Source organism: Chiloscyllium plagiosum, unplaced genomic scaffold (genome assembly GCF_037043375.1).
Source record: "Chiloscyllium plagiosum isolate Xiang-an unplaced genomic scaffold, Cpla_swu_hap1 HiC_scaffold_22, whole genome shotgun sequence".
Lineage (NCBI taxonomy): Eukaryota > Metazoa > Chordata > Chondrichthyes > Orectolobiformes > Hemiscylliidae > Chiloscyllium > Chiloscyllium plagiosum.
In genome coordinates this window covers 38,668,677-38,687,271 of record NW_028270160.1, presented here as the reverse complement: position 1 = coordinate 38,687,271, position 18,595 = coordinate 38,668,677, and the positions used below count along the sequence as shown (strand labels likewise).

Sequence of the window (18,595 nt, the reverse complement as noted above, 5' to 3'; positions counted from 1 at the left end):
ATCAACAATGGTTTCATGGTTATCATGAGGTTCTTAGTTCTAGATTCTTTTATACTGAATTAGCTGAGTTTCTGGATTAACAGTGATAATATCAATGCCTCCAGAGTCCTGCCCTTGTTTGCTTTCCCAAAAATGCAATACTTTGCATTTATCCAATTAAATGCCATCTACCACTTCTCAGCCCATTGGCTCGATTGATCAAGATCCCTTTGTAATCTTAAATAGCCTTCTTCACTGTCAACTATATCACCAATTTTGGTGTCATCCACAAAATTACTAATCATCCCTCTTAAATTCTCATTCAAATGATTTATATAAAATTGACAAGACCCAGTGAACCCAGCACCAAACCTTGCAGAATATCAATGGTCACAGGCCTCCAGTCTGAAAAATAAACCTCCAACATTACCCTCTGTCTCCTATCATCACGCCAACTGACAAATACAACAAACACACTCTCTCTCCCCCTCCCCCTTCATATCATTGAAGATTTGTGCTGCAGAACTTGCTGCTTCCTTAGCCAAGCTTTTCCAGTACAGTTGCAACACTCACATCTACTCGACAGTGAGGAAAGTTGCCCAGATATGTCCTACACACAAAAAGTAGGACAAATCACATCCAGTTAATTACCACCCCAACAGTCAACCCTCAATCAAGGTGACGGAAGATGTCATCAATTCCATTCCTTCGTTGTTTTAATTTTGCCTCTGTTCTTTCCTTTTGCTTTATTTTCCTTTTCTTTGGCTCTCTGTTTTCTTCTTTTCTGTAATGGGTCGGTTGGCAGTACCAATATGGCAGCGAGAGCGGGCCACATGCGGAGTGGTGGATGTGGCTTCTCCCGGCAACAGGAGGCCGCAGCAGGAGTGAGGACATTCTCCCGGTGACAGGAGGCCAGCGGCAGTTCGGGTCCTGCAGCTGTGGCAGCAGCAGTGAGGTTATCCTCCCGGTGTTCGGGGCCTGTGGCAGTGAGGTTATCCTCCTGGTGTTCGGGGCCTGTAGCTATGGCAGTGAGATTATCCTCCCGGTGTTCGGGGCCTGTAGCTATGGCAGTGAGATTATCCTCCCAGTGTTCAGGTCCTGTGGCAGCAGCAGTGAGGTTATCCTCCCGGTGTTCGGGGCCTGTGGCAGTGAGGTTATCCTGCCGGTGTTTGGGGCCTGTAGCTGTGGCAGTGAGGTTATCCTCCCGGTGTTCGGGGCCTGTGGCAGTGAGGTTATCCTCCCGGTGTTCGGGGCCTGTGGCAGTGAGGTTATCCACCCGGTGTTCAGGGCCTGTGGCAGCAGCAATGAGGTTATCCTCCCGGTGTTCGGGGCCTGTAGCTGTGGCAGTGAGGTTATCCTCCCGGTGTTCGGGGCCTGTAGCTGTGGCAGTGAGGTTATCCTCCCAGTGTTCGGGGCCTGTAGCTGTGGCAGTAAGGTTATCCTCCCGGTGTTCGGGGCCTGTGGCAGTGAGGTTATCCTCCTGGTGTTCGGGGCCTGTAGCTATGGCAGTGAGATTATCCTCCCGGTGTTCAGGGCCTGTGGCAGCAGCAGTGAGGTTATCCTCCCGGTGTTCGGGGCCTGTGGCAGCAGCAGTGAGGTTATTCTCCCAGTGTTCGGGGCCTGTGGCTGTGGCAGTGAGGTTATCCTCCCGGTAATCGGGACCTGTGGCAGTGAGCTTATCCTTCCGGTGTTCAGGGCCTGTAGCTGTGGCAGTGAGGTTATCCTCCCGGTGTTCGTGGCCTGTGGCAGTGGCAGTGAGGTTATCCTTCTGGTGTTCGGGGCCTGTAGCTGTGGCAGTGAGGTTATCCTCTCTTTGCTCGGGGCCTGTAGCTGTGGCAGTGAGGTTATCCTCCCGGTGTTCAGGGCCTATAGCTGTGGCAGTGAGGTTATCCTCCTGGTGTTTGGGGCCTTGGCAGTGAAGTTAACCTTCCGGTGTTTGGGGCCTGTGGCAGTGGCAGTGAGGTTAACCTCCCGGTGTTCAGGGCCTGTGGCAGTGAGGTTATCCTCCCGGTATTCGGGGCCTGTAGTAGCGGTAGTGAGGTTATCCTCCCGGTGTTCGGGGCCTATGGCTGTGTCAGTGAGGTTATCCTTCCAGTGTTTGGGGTCTGTAGATGTGGCACTGAGGTTATCCTCCTGGTGTTCGGGGCCTGTAGCAGCGGTAGTGAGGTTATCCTCCCGGAGTTTGGGGCCTGTGGCAGTGAGGTTATCCTCCCGGTGTTCAGTGCCTGTAGCAGTGGCAGTGAGGTTATCCTCCCAATGTTTGGGGCCTGTGGCAGTGAGGTTATCCTCCCAGTGATCGGGGCCTGTAGCTGTGGCAGTGAGGTTATCCTCCTGGTGTTCGAGGCCTGTGGCAGTGTCAGTGAGGTCATCCTCCTGGTGTTCGGGGCCTGTAGCTGTGGCAGCAGCAGTGAGGTTATCCACCCAGTTTTTGTGAATGACAACGGTAGTAGTGAGGTTGTTTTCCTGGCATCCAGGCCGTCGACAGTGACAAAAAATCTCCTCCTGCGATTGGGGTTGGCAGCCGCTGGCAAGGCAACATCTGCAGCTGGAGCAGGACTCATGGCCCCTAGGCAGCAGACCCAGGGACTCCTGGTTGTGGGACAAGTGTGGGTTCAGCAACACCAGTGAAGTCGCCCCAATGGCGAAGCGATCATGCGTAAATTGAAGGGATTCCTACATTGGTGGGTCTGGTGCAGGCAGCAGCCAGGTGGTAGAAGTTTCTCTTGAGGCTTGGTGCTGGCATGGATGGGGTCAGAAATCCCGATATTCTGAACTTTTTACTTCCTTATTTTTCCAATTTATTCCTATGACCAATAATGCTGAACTATTTATTTATTTTCCAATTATTTTCATTTCCTAAGAATTTGATCTTAAGTATCAGTACCTAGGTACTTTTGTATCTAAGGTTGTGCTGCAATATAGCAACTATAAACTTTGAGTATATGTGACAGTAAAGCTAATTCAACTCAATTCAATTCATGACAGCCTTGGTTCAGACATGGGCAAAAGGGCTGAATTTCAGAGCGACTGCCTTTTACGTCAGTGTCACATTTGACCAGATGTGGCATCAGCAAAACTGAAGACAATGGGATCAGGGGCAAACGCTCTACTGGATGGAGTCATACCTGGCACGTAGGAAGATGGTTATGGCTATTGGAGGCCAGTCATCTCAGCTCCCAGAAGTCTCTAAGAGTTCCTCAGTGTAGTATTTAGGCCTAACCATCTTCAACTGCTTCATCAATGACTTTTCCTCCATCATAAGATCAGAAGTGGGGATGCTCATTGATGACTGCATTATGTTCAGCATTATTTGCAATTTCCCCAATACTGAGACAGTGTATGTCTAAATGCAGTAAGACCTGGATAACATCCAGACTTGGATTGACAAGTAACATTCACGCCACTCAAGTATCAGGCAATGGTCATTTCCAAAAAGTGAAAATCTAACCTTTGACATTATCGTGACAGAGACCCCATTATCAACACCCGAGTGGTTGACAATGACAAGTGATTGAACCAGACCATTCATGTAGGTGGCAACAAGCACAGGTCAAAGGCTAAAAATCTAGCAGTGGTGTATCTCCCTTAGCCTGCCTACCATCACCATGACACCAGTGATGAATGCTCTCTACTTGCCTAGATGAATGCAGCTCCAATAACACTCAAGCAGCTTGATACCATCCAGGACAAAGCAGCTGACTTGATTGGTACAATCACAAATGTAAAATTCCTGCATCACCAATGCTCAGGAACAGCAGTGTATACCATATACAAGATGCACTGCAAAATTCACCCAAGGCTCCTTAGATAGCAACTTTCAAACCCACAACCACTACTATCAAGAAAGACAAAGGTAGCAGACACATGAGTTCATGTTCAAATCACTCACCATCCAGACTTGGAAATAAACGACCATTCCTTCAGTGTTGAGAGGTCAAAATCATGCAAGTCCCATCACCTTGTTAAGGGCAATTAGGGATGGGCAATAAATGTTGGACCAGCCAGCAAAGCCCACTCCTCACGAGAGAATAAAAACTAAAGAACTACAATTACAATGCATGAGTTATCAAAACTTCAACGTGATATCAATGCCCTTGGCCAGACCCTCCTTTGTGTGGACTGACAGCTGAAGAAACAAACACAGGGATACATCTTCAAATAGAACATCCAACTAAACACTAAGGTATTAGAAGGCACAAGAGTCCAAGTAAAAGAAGAATGATGTCTTAGCCCTAAAACTGAGCAATAAAAGAATGGAATTTCAAGTGTTACTCATGACCAGTATGAATATTAAACATTACTTAAAGAAGAGAAGTTGAAGGTTTTCATCTTGCACTCGTCAGAAGTGGGATAGAAGAAACAGATCCGAAAAGAGGAAACACCATTTTACACCAAATGAGAATGCTGATTATGGTTCGGCTATTTTTGGAATATTTTGTGCAATCCTGGACTCCATCCTACAGGAAGGATGTTGTGAAACTTAAAAGGGTTCAGAAAAGATTTATAAGAATGTTGCCAGGGTTGGAAAATTTGAGCTGTAGGGAAACACTGAATAGACTGGGGCTTATTTCCCTGGACCGTCGGAGGCTCAGGGGTGACCTTATAGAGGTTTATAAAATCATGAGGGGCATGGGCAGGGTAAATAGGTAAGGTCTTTTCCCCAGAGTGGGGGAATCCAAAACTATAGGGCATAGGTTTAAGATGAGAGGAGAAAGATTTCAAAGAGACCTAAGGGGCAACTTTTTCATGCAGAGGGTGGTGCATGTATGAAATGAGTTGCCACAGGAACTGGTGGAGACTGGTACGATTACAACATTTAAAAGGCATCTGGATGGGTATATGAACAGGAAGTGTTCAGAAGGATGTGGGCCAAATGCTGGCAAATGGGACTAGATATATACAAGATACCTGGTTGGCATGGACGAGTTGGACTGAAGGGCCTGTTTCCATGCTGTATATCTCTATGCTGGAAATGTGTTGCTGGAAAAGCGCAGCAGGTCAGGCAGCATCCAGGGAACAGGGGAATCGACGTTTCGGGCATAAGCCCTTCTTCAGGAAAGGCCTGAAGAAGGGCTTATGCCCGAAACGTCGATTCTCCTGTTCCCTGGATGCTGCCTGACCTGCTGCGCTTTTCCAGCAACACATTTCCAGCTCTGATCTCCAGCATCTGCAGACCTCACTTTCTCCTGTATATCTCTATGACCTTATGATTGGTTGGACCATAGTAGGCATAGAGATACAGCAAGAACTGTTAACTGTCAATCTTAATTCTCATACAGGACAGGTGGATTCTGATTGGTTATAGCATTATCCTGAGGAATGCAGAAGGGTTTAATTGTAAAACATTTTTGTAAAATGTGACCTCCAAGAGCCAAAGCAAACCTGGCAGAAAAACCAAACATCATAATTCAAGAGGCAGCACTTCAACAACTTAACACTGACATCCAAAGACAAATCCCAGGGTTAAAGGACATATGGTAGAAGGAGAAAGTCTGGGTGAGGTCAGACTGTTAGGGTGGCACAGTAGCTCAGTGGCTCGCACTGCTGACTCCCAGCGGCAGGGATCCAGGTTTGATTTCAGCTTTGGGTGACTGTCTGTGTGGAGTTTGTGCACTCTCCCTGTGTCTGTGCATGTTTTTACTGAGTCCTCTGGTTTTCTCCCACAGTCCAAAGATGTGCAGACTAGGGAGCTTAGCCATAGAAATGCAGGGTTGTGTTGGGTTTTGGCAAGGTGTACTGAGTCTGCTTGGGATGCTCTTTGGAAAGTTGATGCAGACTTGATGGTCTCAATCTGCACTACAGGGATTCTTTGATGTCATGATGTGCAAGCCTTTTTGAAGATATGAGAGTCATCTCTGGACCAAAATCAAACAACAAAATCTTTTCTTCATAGAGTGGTGTCTTGTTTAAGAATGACAATGCTGGAAAGGACGTTTTCAACAACTCTTCAATCATAAATGAATCTTAAGGCCAGTCTCCCATTGTCCTGTGGTAGAATCTATGGATGAAGCGCCAATGATGCAAGCATTGCTACAAATAAACAAATGCAAAGAGAAAAAACACCTTGCAGCCCTAATAGGATTCCAGCTATCTTTAAAGGTGGGTTTTGCTGATGTATAGACTCCACACTCTCATTGTAATAGGTTTTGGAATACTTTGCTTTGACATCAGTTTTCATCTTTTTCTAAATCCTTTGTTAGGATGTGCGCATCACTAGCAAAGCGAGCAGTATTTGTTGCCCTGCCTGAATTGGCCTTGAACTGAGTGGCTTGCTTGGTCATTTCAAAGACCATTTAAGAGTAAAGCACATTGCAGAGGCTCTGAAGTCATAGGTGGGTCAGCCCATTAAAGAATGCCAGCTTTACCTCACCACTATCTTTCTCCATTTTCTATGACCTCGTATATACCATATTGTTTGTCCAATATCCAATACTGCATAAGCAGACGTTTCCTCTAATTAAATACAAAACAAAAAACCACTGTTTTCAGTTTCTGCCACAAACTCTGTTCCTTTGCTACCAACTTCATCCCTCTCATGAGCAACTCTCTGAACTGAATCCCACCCAGCCTTTGTGTCATATTTCACTGAGATGAGCTTGTGACCATACATCCACACTATCACAAAGATTGTTTCTTTCTATTTCATTATCTGACTTCTTCCCTGCCTCCAATCATCGATTGCTAAAATCTTCATCCATGCCTTTGCCATCTCTAGGCCTCACAATTTTAACGCACTACTAGGTGGCCCCTCACATTCCACCCTCTGTAAAACCTTCAACAACTGGCTGCCTTCTTCCTTAGAATAAGTCCCAATCACCCATCAACCTGCTCTCACTGACCATCATTGGCTTCCAGTCAAGTAATCCCTCAATTATAAAATTCCCATCCTTGCTATCAAACTGCTGCATGGTCTTGCCTCTCCTTTTTATTCATTAATCTCCTCCAGCACCACAAATTTCCATTCATTCATTGCAAATCTCCATGCAATCATTTAATCATGGCTTCTTGAGTATCACTGATTCTAATTGCTCCACGCTGGCAGTGACAATAGACAATAGATAATAGACAATAGATGCAGGAGTAGGCCATTCAGTGCTTTTTTCAGCTGCCTTCCTTCAGCTGCCTAAGCCTCAATCTCTGAAATTCCCTTGTTCAAACTCTCCACCTTCCTTTCTCCCTTTCATCCTTTAAAACCTAAAGCTTGAACAAGATTGAGCTTACATTTTGTGTGACTTGTCAAATTTTACTTTATAATACTGTTGTGAGGCACTTGGAACTCTTAATGACACTATGTAAAGTAGAATATCAGACAGGCTACTTAGCCCAACACGTCTGCATCAACCCTCCGAACAGCATCCCACCTGGACCCACACCCCAGCCTATCCCCCAAACCCTATCACTCGACACAACAGGGCAATTTAGCATGGCCAATGCACCTAACCTGCACATCCTTGGACTGTGAGAGGAAACTTCAATACCCAGCAAACACAGGGAGCATGTCAAACTCCACATAGACATTAACCTAAGACTGGAATCAAATGCAGGTCCCTGGCACTGTGAGGCAGTAGTGTTAACCACTATGCCACCGTATCGCCCTGAGCAAGCTATTGGTGTTATTGCTAATTGTTAATGATTTGTTAATGATTTCTGTCCCTCGAACTCTTTTCTCATCTAATCCATTCAGACTTTTTTTTAATATGGGACAGATGGCAAAGCAAGTAGTATTTGTTGGCCTGCCTGAAAGTGTGGCTGATTTAATTTCCTAAAGCAGAAATGTGTGGAGAAGCTGTCTCTAATGTACCAACATTCAGCTTTTACTTCAGCAGGATAAGCTTTGCGTACTAACCAACTCCCAGGAGGAAAGTCGGCAGTTTGCCAAGCCTTGGATTTGCATTTTTTTTTATTTTAAGTTTTAACTGTGACAGTTGGGTCTCAAAAAACCTTGCAAAAAGGCAGAGATCATCATGGGAGTGCAGTCTGCGTGGGAGCAAGAATTACCTCTCAAGAAATATCCCTCCCACACTCCACCATGACCACCACCAGCTCCCCATACCCACACAACCAGAACTCACCCACAACAGAGATCTTCTTTCCCATATAAGAGAACAAAGCCCTTCTCCAAGCCGATCAGAGTCTAACCTTGCTCCTCCCACATGTACCTCACACCCCCACAACCATAATTATGTTTTCTTGTAATTTGTCACAATTGTTTTTTAAACTCTGTTAACTATGATGTGAATTGGCTTTTGCCTTCAAATTTTGAGACTGGATCATTTGTATAATCAGTCACCTTCTCTTACCCCACACTTTTAAATCCATGCCCTTCAAGCTATATATAACCAATTGTCTCTTCCCCTTTCTGTTAGAGAGATGCTAATGGCTGTTTGTGGGCTATGGCTAATTATTTACTGCAGAGTCTCAAAAACATTTCATCTCACCTTTTCCATCAATGCACTAATTGAATTTTGTTATACACACCAATATCAAGGTAATGTGTGACACATTAGAATGAAAAAAGGTATAATTTGCTTCTTTAAAAGTTTACCAAAGTTATAAAAAGAAGAAAATAACTCCCAGCCATTAACAAGGCAACGTGTTCATCCACAAATTGTCAGAGTCACTGAATTCAATTTTAAATTTACCATGATGGCACCCAAATTCTCAACCTCTAAGTTGTAAGTTCAGTACCATAACCATTATTTGAGAGAAGTACTTGTAAATGTTTTAACTGCTAACTTCTGCATTAGCAACTTGACAGAAGAAAAATTGAATGGTGGTGATGCCTCAAGTCAAGGAATTTTTGTTTCAATTTGACAAGATCAAAGTATGAAGAGCTAAGGAGGCATGCCTTTTAAATTGATTAACAGGGGAAATGGTAATTTCTGTTATTTTAGTTTTCTTTACTTAAAACTTTCATGTGTAGTGAAGAAAATACCTTGTCATTAATCAGGCAGAGGTAAAGTGGCCCTGAGAACTTGGAGAGGTGGAGGGTGAGGATCACAATATTCCTGTATATTAAATGAATATTGAAGGGGAAAGGAACCTCTGGGAACTGGGAAAGAAAGCATTGTAGGGAAAAGAGAATGGAATCTCAGGAGTAATGAGAATGCAAGTTAAAGAAAGCTTTGGGAAGTAATGGCATGTATTCCACTTAGTTTTTTTTAAGTAAAAAATTAGTGAATTGTGAAGTAACAAACTGTTTCACCATTTTAGAAGTAAATCATCGAAAAATACGTACAAGAGTAACTGGGGAAATCAGTTCTGTATTTGGATGCATGCAAAATTTAAAAGGTTCCATTAAATAACCTTATAAGAATCTTTGCATTATTGCTTGGGCATCTTGGATAGGAATCCAAAACTTTTCACAAACTCTTGTGTTGTTAATGTCTCTACAAAACCAGATGCAACAGAATGACCATCTCATGGGATTAATTGACCTAAAAATCCTGCACACCAACTCCCTCCTCCTGACTCACTGCCTCCCTGACTAGGGCATCCAACTCGCTGCTTTCTGACTTTTCCATTCGCTGCTTGCTTACAGCTCACAGTCTTCCTCCCCAAAACCTCCCATACTGACAGGAAAGAAGTAAGTGAGCGAGTGAACAGAGAAAATCAACTTTTGAGAGCGAGGTGGCTAATCAGAATGAAGCAAACAGCCAGTAAGAAGGGAAACAGTGAACAGACCACAGGAATGAGAAATGCAGGCATAACTTCGAGCTTCAAGAACTGACACCAGTACATTTCACCTATTCATTCACACCAGTCTTGGTTTTGTCTGCTAATTTCCTGTTGTGCATGAATCTATCAGTTGTTTGTGGGTGGTTTAGAGTGACAGTAAGCCTCACTTAACTCTAGGATATGTGCAGCTTTAATTATTAAGTGTCCAACACTCGATAGATTTTTGTGCAGCCACACGAGCACACAGCAAGGTGGCACAGTGCTCAGTGGCTAGCTGCCTCACAGCACCAGGGATTCAGGTTCGATTCCAACCTCAGGTGACTGTGTGGAGTTTGCACATTCTCCCTGAGTCTGCTTGGGTTTCCGCCGGCTGCTCCAGTTTCCTCCCACAATCCAAAGATGTGCAGGCTAGGTGAATTGGCCATGCTAAATTGCCCACAGTGTTCACAGATGTGTAGGTTAGTTGCATTATTTAGGGGTAAATATAGGGTAGGGGGATGGGTCTAGGTGGGTTACTCTTCAGAGGGTCAGTGTGAACTTGTTGGGCTGAAGGGTCTGTTTTCACAAAAAAAGGAAAAAAAAGCTTAGAGGGAACACTAGCTGAAGTCCAAATTAGATATGTAAATAGTGAAGGAGTAAGTGAGGACTGCAGATGCTGGAGATCAGAGTTGGAAAGTGTGATGCTGGAAAAGCACAGCAGGTCAGGCAGCATCCGAGGAGCAGGAAAGTCGATATTTCGGACATAAGACCTTCAACAGGACATTCCTAATGCATGCCCGAAACGCTGACTCTCCTGCTCATCAAATGCTGCCTGACCAGCTGTGCTTTTCCAGTGCCACACTTTTCGATGGAAATACTGAGCCACAGTGCTCTCAAGATTGAATGTGTTGAACACCACTTTCCAACTTTTGTTAGTGTGGGAGAAGGAAAAACCACTTTACCCACCAACCGCTTGCTTACAGACACTATGGTTGTCTTTAGCCAAAGAGGTAAAAACAATGACTGCAGATGCTGGAAACCAGATTCTGGATTAGAGTGGTGCTGGAAAAGCACAGCAGTTCAGGCAGCATCCGAGGAGCAGGGAAATCGACGTTTCAGGCAAAAGCCTGATGAAGGGCTTTTGCCCGAAACATCGATTTCCCTGCTCCTCAGATACTGCCTGAACTGCTGTGCTTTTCCAGCACCACTTTAGCCAAAGAGGGCCTAACCATAATGCCACTGCTACCTCAAGTTGGCCACACTCAGGGACAGACAGTAAAAATTCCCATTACCTAAGCCCTTACTGACTGAAGGAACATGTTATCTAGATGGCCTGCTAATAAGATCATAATAGCATCGCAGCCTCTGCAGCCCCGAGGGCACTCCCTTTCTCCCCAGGAACCCAGTCACCACAACGCTCACGCAGACTAAATGGCACTAGGATACTGGAGATGAATGCTCACTGCCCTATGAAAATATTGCAGCCAGGATGCTGAATACTAGCACCCATTTCTGTAGATTAACCTCCTGTCGCCATTGTTAACTGACCGATATTGTCGGACTAGCAGCATTGTTCCTGAACTGTGATTGAAACTGTATTGTCTTGTAATTAACATCAATCTCTTGTAACCCTATAAGAACTGACTGTACCTGAAGCTCGGGGAAGAGGGCTTTTGACTCAGCTGTGCAAAGTGCCTGTTTACATGTCTGCAGTCAATCTCTCTTTCCATGATATTGTGAAATAAACCAGTATTCGTTAATTTCAGAAGATCCGCATACAGGCTTTATTTATAATTGGACAAATCTCCAACAGTTAGCCTGAATAAATGCCTTTAATTTCTACTCATTTTATTCCAACTTGCTATCTATTCTGCTATTTGTCCTCTAACTTCATATGCTGCGATCTTAGTCATGATTCTGTATCTTATCAAAGGCCTTTTAAGTTTATTACATTTACACTATCCTGATCTGCTCTTTGTTATGTGTTCAAAAGAATTCAGAAAGACTGTTTTGGCATGACCTTCTCTTTTGAAACTCATGTTTGCTTTTCTTCATGGCATTTTCCATTATATTCTTAAGTAAAAATCCCACTATCTTGCCCATCACTGATATTCTATAAGCCAATTAAGTTCAGGAAATTCTCTCTAGATTTTGGGTGACTCCAAATATTTGCTTTTAATGGTCACTGAGCAATCAGTGTACTTCTTAGTGCAGAATGGGAGACAAGTTTAGTTTCTACCAGAAAATTAGATATTTGTAATTATAGTGCACAGTTGTTGCTCAAATCCCAACACCCACTCACATTTCCCTGTGCTCAACAGATGAAGAACTTTCCATTATCCAAACTTTCTATTCCCAATGCGAAGGATTGCAATAACTACCTTAAGCAATAAAGTACGTTGTGTACTACAAAGTATAGTTTCCACCCATGTTACCTTGCACCCTATTTATCTCCTCACATCCATGTTACTATGAAGAGCTTGTAAATAGCCTAGGTACCATAATACACATTCAACTGAAATTTCATGATGCACCTAGAGCTTCTAGAATAATGTGTCAAAAGTATTGTAAGATAAGCATCTCAGACAATGTATCAACAAAGATGTATGATAAGATGTTAACAAAATATGCCTGTGTTAGCGTAGTTGTCAACATATTAACATCATTTATTTCCAAAAGAACAGTTAGTGTGCAAGGCAGTAAATAGTCCAAATCATTTACATGGTAATAACTAAGACTGAACCTATGATTCAATGTAGATTTTTATCCTAAACTAGAACAAAATGTCTATGCTGAACTATGCTATATTTCTTGCTTCCTAAGTACATTTAAAAATAATTAAATCTGACTGATAGGGGTTTTACAGTTGAGAAATTCTGATGAGCATAAATCACACACGCAAAAGATGAAGCAATTTGTAATTTCAAGTCTCTAAAGGGTGTTATTGTATAAGTCACTGACTCAATCAATACACATTTTTAAAATTACATTTACAAATGGTTAAAGTGCTATAAGCCAAAGCATTGTTGCTTAGATAGGTTTACAACTACAGTGGCAATCATTTTATCATGTAGCATTGAAGCATCACTACAGCAATTATGATGTTCTGAGATATATGCTGCCACAGGAGGAGAAGGCAATGATTAAGCCCATTTTTCATTGTATCATACTTGGAAACTATATCACTATAACACAAAAAATATTTTTCAGAAGTTCAGTGAAAAGTTAAAAGGTACTTCACAAGTTCCTTGTATATCTTTTGTAAAATGGAATCAGTACTACTTAACATTTGTATAATAATATCCCATAATTCCTTTCATGACAACCCAAATCAGGTTTCCTTGAATGATATGTTATATATTTTAGGCTTTGTGTCTGTCAATCTAGTATGTATAACAAAAGTCTATGTACCTTAATTCCCAAATCCTTCAGCTTCATCAGCTGTAAGCTCATATCAAGTTCAGAGTGCATCCTGTTCAATTCAAAACAAATTTCTCTTTATTTATGACCTATTACCAAGCTTTCTTCCTTCCACCTCTCAAGTACCATCATCTCACTCCCACCTTCCATATCACGCCATTCAGAATGATGCATCTCATTTTGTGACCACAGTAGGTTCTAAAATTAAAAACAAAATTTGCTTGAAATACTCAGCATCTGTGGAGAGACCAGAAATGTTAACCTTGGTTCTTTCTACACAGATGCAGCCAGACTTGCTGTGTATTTCCTGCAATTTATGCTTTTATTTCAGATTTCCAGCATCTGTACCATTTTACTTTTAATGTAGATCCTGCCTTACCTTCAGCTTTCCAACTGATCGCTCTTTCAGAAAATCAACTTTAAGATTCTCTTCCTCACCTTCAAATCTTTCCATGACCTTACCTCTCTCTACCTCTGAAATCTAAAGCAATCATATATCCCTATATGCATTTTCCACACTTCCAACACCAGTCTCCTTCTCATTTCTAGTTTCATCCACTTGTCTTATTAGTAGCCTTTGCTTCGGTAATTATAACTCCCACCCCTTGCTCAGCATCCCCACCTGTCACTTCATTCCCTTCCATCTGAAATTTCCAAAAGATCCTTTCTTTCTTTCCCCATGCTTTTCCTCCTTCTAAACTATTGTTCAATGGTCAATCACTGTTCAACATCCTACATGGGAACTCTTGAATCGTCCTTCTTGGGAACAATGTCAATGGTTATTAATAGTTTAGTATCCAACAAGTCACCAGAGAAACTGAACCAATCAATCAAATCAATCATTGTTATTGTTTTCATAAGAGTGATGTTAAAGATATATCATTGTCAATTTTGTAAATAATTTCAGCTTCTGATTTTAAGATGAATTGATGAATGAACAATGGCATATTAACATTGTAGAAGCACATTAAATTCCTTGCACTTTTTTGTGTATCTTGCAGTATTTTCTTAAGAGTATCCTTTTGTTATGGCAGCAAGTTACAGTGGAAGTTACTGTTGTATCACATTCCCTACCTGCATATTTGGACGTGGAAGCTGCAGAACAGCTTGTTCTGGTGGAGAAGGCATCACCATGAAAGGAATGAAAGAATCGTAAGGGACCTGCCATCCCAGTGGCGATTGTAGAAACTCGGGTGGGTTGTGTGGAGAGGCCAGAGGAAGAAGCTGCGGAGGACCAATTATTCTGAAAAGGCCAGGTACATTTGGAGCAGTCCAAATCCAGGGAGGCGGTTCTCCATTCATCTGCCAGATCTGATGTTGTCCTTTTGAACGCGGAATAGGAAGCATTCTACACCTTACATCCCACAGTCCCAGCGTGTTGCCTTTTAGAAACATTGTCAAATGAAGTGCAGAATATATAACAAAGATGGAACAGGGAAGCTGTGCAATGTGACGTGGGAATCAGCGAACATTTGTACAGGTCTACCAGATGTTCATCTAATTTGAGAAAAAGAACATTGTATTATCTGCTGGCTAACAACATTCTTCCAAAGCTCCAGAGCAACAAACACTTTGTAAACAATACTTTCAGTTTCTATGCGTAATTAATTGACACTACTTAATGACACCACGACTTGGTGACAATCAAAGCACACTCCTTTCACTCACATATGTGGATGAAAGCAATAAACAGTACTTTTATAGTAAGAAAATTGTTTGAAAATTCAATAAAAATGCCATCATTCTCATCCCAAAGTGTTCCTCCCCTTCAGTCACAGCAAGCAACAAGTTCAAGCATTTGCTTTTTAGGTTTTGAGACATTATATGCAATTTACAGATGAAGAAGTCGTTTGAACCAGTGATATTTCAAACTACAACCATATTAATAGGACAGATATTCCACTTGGAATCAAAACTTCTATTTTCATCACTGACTGGATTGAAGATACTCACTTCACTTTGGATATCTTCTGTGCTGGGGATTTCTGGATAGGAGCCTCTTATCCTGAATCTTTCCAGAATGCTACAAGTCCAGCAGCAAACGGAATCAAATGTGCAAACTACACCCAATTTTTCAGCAGTCAATATACCACGTTCAGATTTAATTGTCCAGTAGCACAGTCAGCGACTTTGAAAATTGTTCTGAATGGGTAAGTATGCTGTGTGGGCTGAGTGTCAATTAGTTAAGGTGTTAAGGTACTTGGTATGTGGACTGAGTACGTGATAGGGTGGTTTGGTGTCAGATCCATGGGAGGGCAAGAGCATAGAAATCAGGCTGGTAGCTGGGAAGGGATCTGTCTGGCAGTGGGATATGGAATGGTGGAAGAGGGGGGTGTTTAGAGATCAGGCCAACAGTAAAGGGTGTTAGTTCCCCAGGTCAGGTGGGATCAGCCGGTGTCTGTTCCAGGGATATTTCAGGCTGACAGCTGGAGCTGTTGGCTCTGGGGGCTCATTGGTGTGGGATTCAGGGCTGGCAAGGGTACAAATTGGCAGCAGGGGTCATGAGATTAGTAATGTGGTGTCCAGGGACACCAGCCTGTCACATCCAGGTCGGTTCAGCGGTATCTGGGAGGGGTTTGTGGTCATTCCACCAACAGAAAGCAGGAGGAGATGGGTACTCTGCTGAAAAGGACAAGTGTCGGGTCCAACAGGGCAGAGTTCAAGGAAGGGGTCATTTTAACCAGAGTTTAGGCTATTGTTTTCAAATCTAACTTTTCCTGGGTAACTATTAATTTTTAGTGAGTCCAAATCCTCTGATTTTAATTAACATTTTCAGTGGGGTCAAGGGTAAATGCCAACTTCCCAGCTATTTCCCATTGAGTTAGTTGCATGAGGGATTCCACATGATTCCAATATGCAACTCAAGATCCATGTATATTTTTTAAAAAGGATTTTCATCTCCAGTTCAAAATTCAGTGTTTACTGCTGCTTTAGATATTTCAATAACCAGATTTCCATTGAAAGAAATCTTTAAAATGCTTATGGAAACTACATCATCCATAATGCTATGTGCAGACATTAATAGCTTGCCTAATTTCAGTTACACTGCCAATGATACATGGACTGAAGAAAATTAACAATTAAAGTAAACAAACTCAACAAAATAATGGTTCAGAAGGAAACATGGGATGCATTCTGAATTTGTAGACAGTTCATTTGAAAACAATTTACTTTTTGTAAAAAATAAATTGTTTGTTTTCAAACAAACTGTCTTCTAATTCAGCATAAATCTTATGTTTCTTTCTAAAACACTATTTACTTGCAAAATGATGTAGTTATTTTTACTACAAATTCTCACCAAATTTCAGTTATAGTAATCCCAAACCTGTCAAAACAATATCACGTGTACAATGCTACCCTTTACAACTGTTTCAGTTATAACATTCCCATATCTATAGCTCACATCCAATATTATTCTTGCAATACATTCTCAATGACCAGGCGATAAATCTCAATCAAGCCAACTTTGATGTTTTGCATATGCTATTTTTGCAAAAGAATACACATGAGAATTAATAAAATAAGCCAAAGCATAAAGTTGGCAAAATGAAAGCATTGAACTAAATCTTTCAAACAGCCATTAAATAAGATAAATTGCTCACAAAAACATGCAAGAGGTTTAATTCATGAAAAAAAAACTTACTGAGAACGATACAACACAATTTGACATGGAAAATGTTGTTCTTTTCCAGGTAGTTGTACCAGATTTAGTAATAGCCTTTGTCACCAAACCCAACAGCAAGACGTTAATTCCGATTTGAAAGCGCAAATTCTTAGGGGAACAAATCAGTCTGGTACACACATGCGACACAAAGGTTGGTGCTGCCGAGGACTTTTTTTGCAGTATTCCGAGCTGTGCCCATTCGCTCGGTGGAGGAGAGAGCAGCCACAAGACCGCACGCTCTCTCACTGGATCAAACTGACAGCATCCTATCTGGCTGCAAGCAGCTTCGTGACTGCAGTAGAGACAGCTCCGTGCGAGCTTCCCACCAGCACAGCACAGCAGTGTTGCTCTCCTTCCACAACTGAGGCGGGGGCTGGATTTTGGGGAGTGGGGGGAAAGCGAGTGGGTTTTTGTTTTATTTTGGGGACACAGTGAATATGAGACGATCGCCGTGTGAGTGGGGAAGGGGAGGGTGCTGCTGACTCCCATCACCTGGAATCTCCTCTCCTTCCCGGTCGGCGCTCGCTATAAATACAAATCCCCTCACTCACTCACTCACTCACTCACTCACTCACACTCTCTCAGCGTTAACCCGATGCACGGCCCCCACGACAAGTTTCGGACTTGACAGATTTGGGCAGAGCCCCGGCTCTCTTTCGATTCACCGTCCGGCCAAGCCGATCCGTCTGTGGCACTGATGATGAAATGGGGAACTCTTCAAATGTGTGTTTCCCGGGGAGGGGGGGGGGGGGGGGGGTGGTAATGAGGAGGGAGGAAAAAAGTCACCAATATTCAGCAAGAGGACACGCCAACCAGGGTAAAGGGGAATAAGCAAGAAGAAAATAATGGAGCACAACAGAGTTTCTTACCTCGAGCAGGCGTCTTCTCTTCAATCCCATCGAGTTTGTCAAATAAAAGCCGCTTGTCTGGTTCTCGATTTTTGATAATCTTCTCTGTTCCCTGACGGTCACTGTCTCTGAGAGAATTGTGTTAGACTCCTCTTCTACATTCCCCCACCCCGGTCAGTGAAGAGACTCCGGAGCTCAGTGATTGGGGGGGGGGGGGGAAGGTGTGAGTTTGAGGTTGGCTGAGGAGAGACCTCCGGCTCCCGAATTGTCTGAGGGAACACTCTGTTAAACGCGCTGCTTCTCTTAATCGCCCTGTGTGTGTGTGTGTGTGTGTGGCTGGGAGCTCCGGCAGCGCAGCCCCTCACTTCACAGCCAGGGCTGGCGATGTTCCTCCTCAGCTCCTGCCCTTCCCAGAGCCAGCTAAACAACGCCACAGCCAGCAGCCTGACTCAAGTGCCGCTTGCCCGCAAAAAAAATCATCTTGCATTTTCATATACGGTCGTGCTCCAGCAAAGCCTTGCTGCAATTTGGCGAGTGTCACTTCATCTATTCGACTCTATCGCGATAATTAGAAAGGAAAGCGGGTCAGGGCTTTTATTGATGAACTGATTCTGGGAAACAGGTGTACTCAGACAAGCTGCCTTTCACCGGGCTGCACTGACTTGTCGAGTTTGCCATCTATCTCTGACTGGCATCTGTTAACCAGAACTAAAATCGTGGACAGACATTTCCAAATATCCTTTCCCTCGTTGTTTCAATCACTTCTGTTCTTCCAATAGTTGAGAAATGATATTTTTAATGCAATGTAGTTTTAAAAATAAGGGGGGGGGCGGGGTGGTGGTGGTGGGAAGACATTCACAAAGCGAATGATGATGCGAACAGGGTTGTTAAATGAATTTCATGAGCCGTCGACCAAGCACCTCGAGTTTGAGCTGGAAGTCATATCGTATTTTGTAAGCTGCTGCAATAAGCAAGATAATTTGAAGCATTTTATTGTATTACTCAGTTACAAGTACTGGTCAGGAAA

The 18,595-nt window shown here is 43.1% G+C and overlaps 1 protein-coding gene across 2 annotated transcripts in view; it reads right to left on the bottom strand.

Moving 5' to 3' along the window:
• tcerg1l (transcription elongation regulator 1 like) overlaps positions 1-18,021 on the bottom strand; it is a 773,510-nt gene extending 755,489 nt beyond the window's left edge. The window contains exons 1-2 of one of the 2 annotated variants that reach the window (XM_043712591.2): positions 17,590-18,021; positions 14,131-14,553 (exon numbers count right to left, since the gene is read on the bottom strand). In XM_043712591.2, the coding sequence (XP_043568526.1) occupies positions 14,131-14,451 (321 nt within the window). In that variant the 5' untranslated portion in view covers positions 14,452-14,553; positions 17,590-18,021. Of the gene's footprint in view, positions 1-14,130; positions 14,554-16,699; positions 17,312-17,589 lie in introns of those variants that run through there. The other variant, XM_043712592.2, reaches the window with a different exon arrangement.
• Between the last annotated feature and the right edge of the window lie 574 nt (positions 18,022-18,595).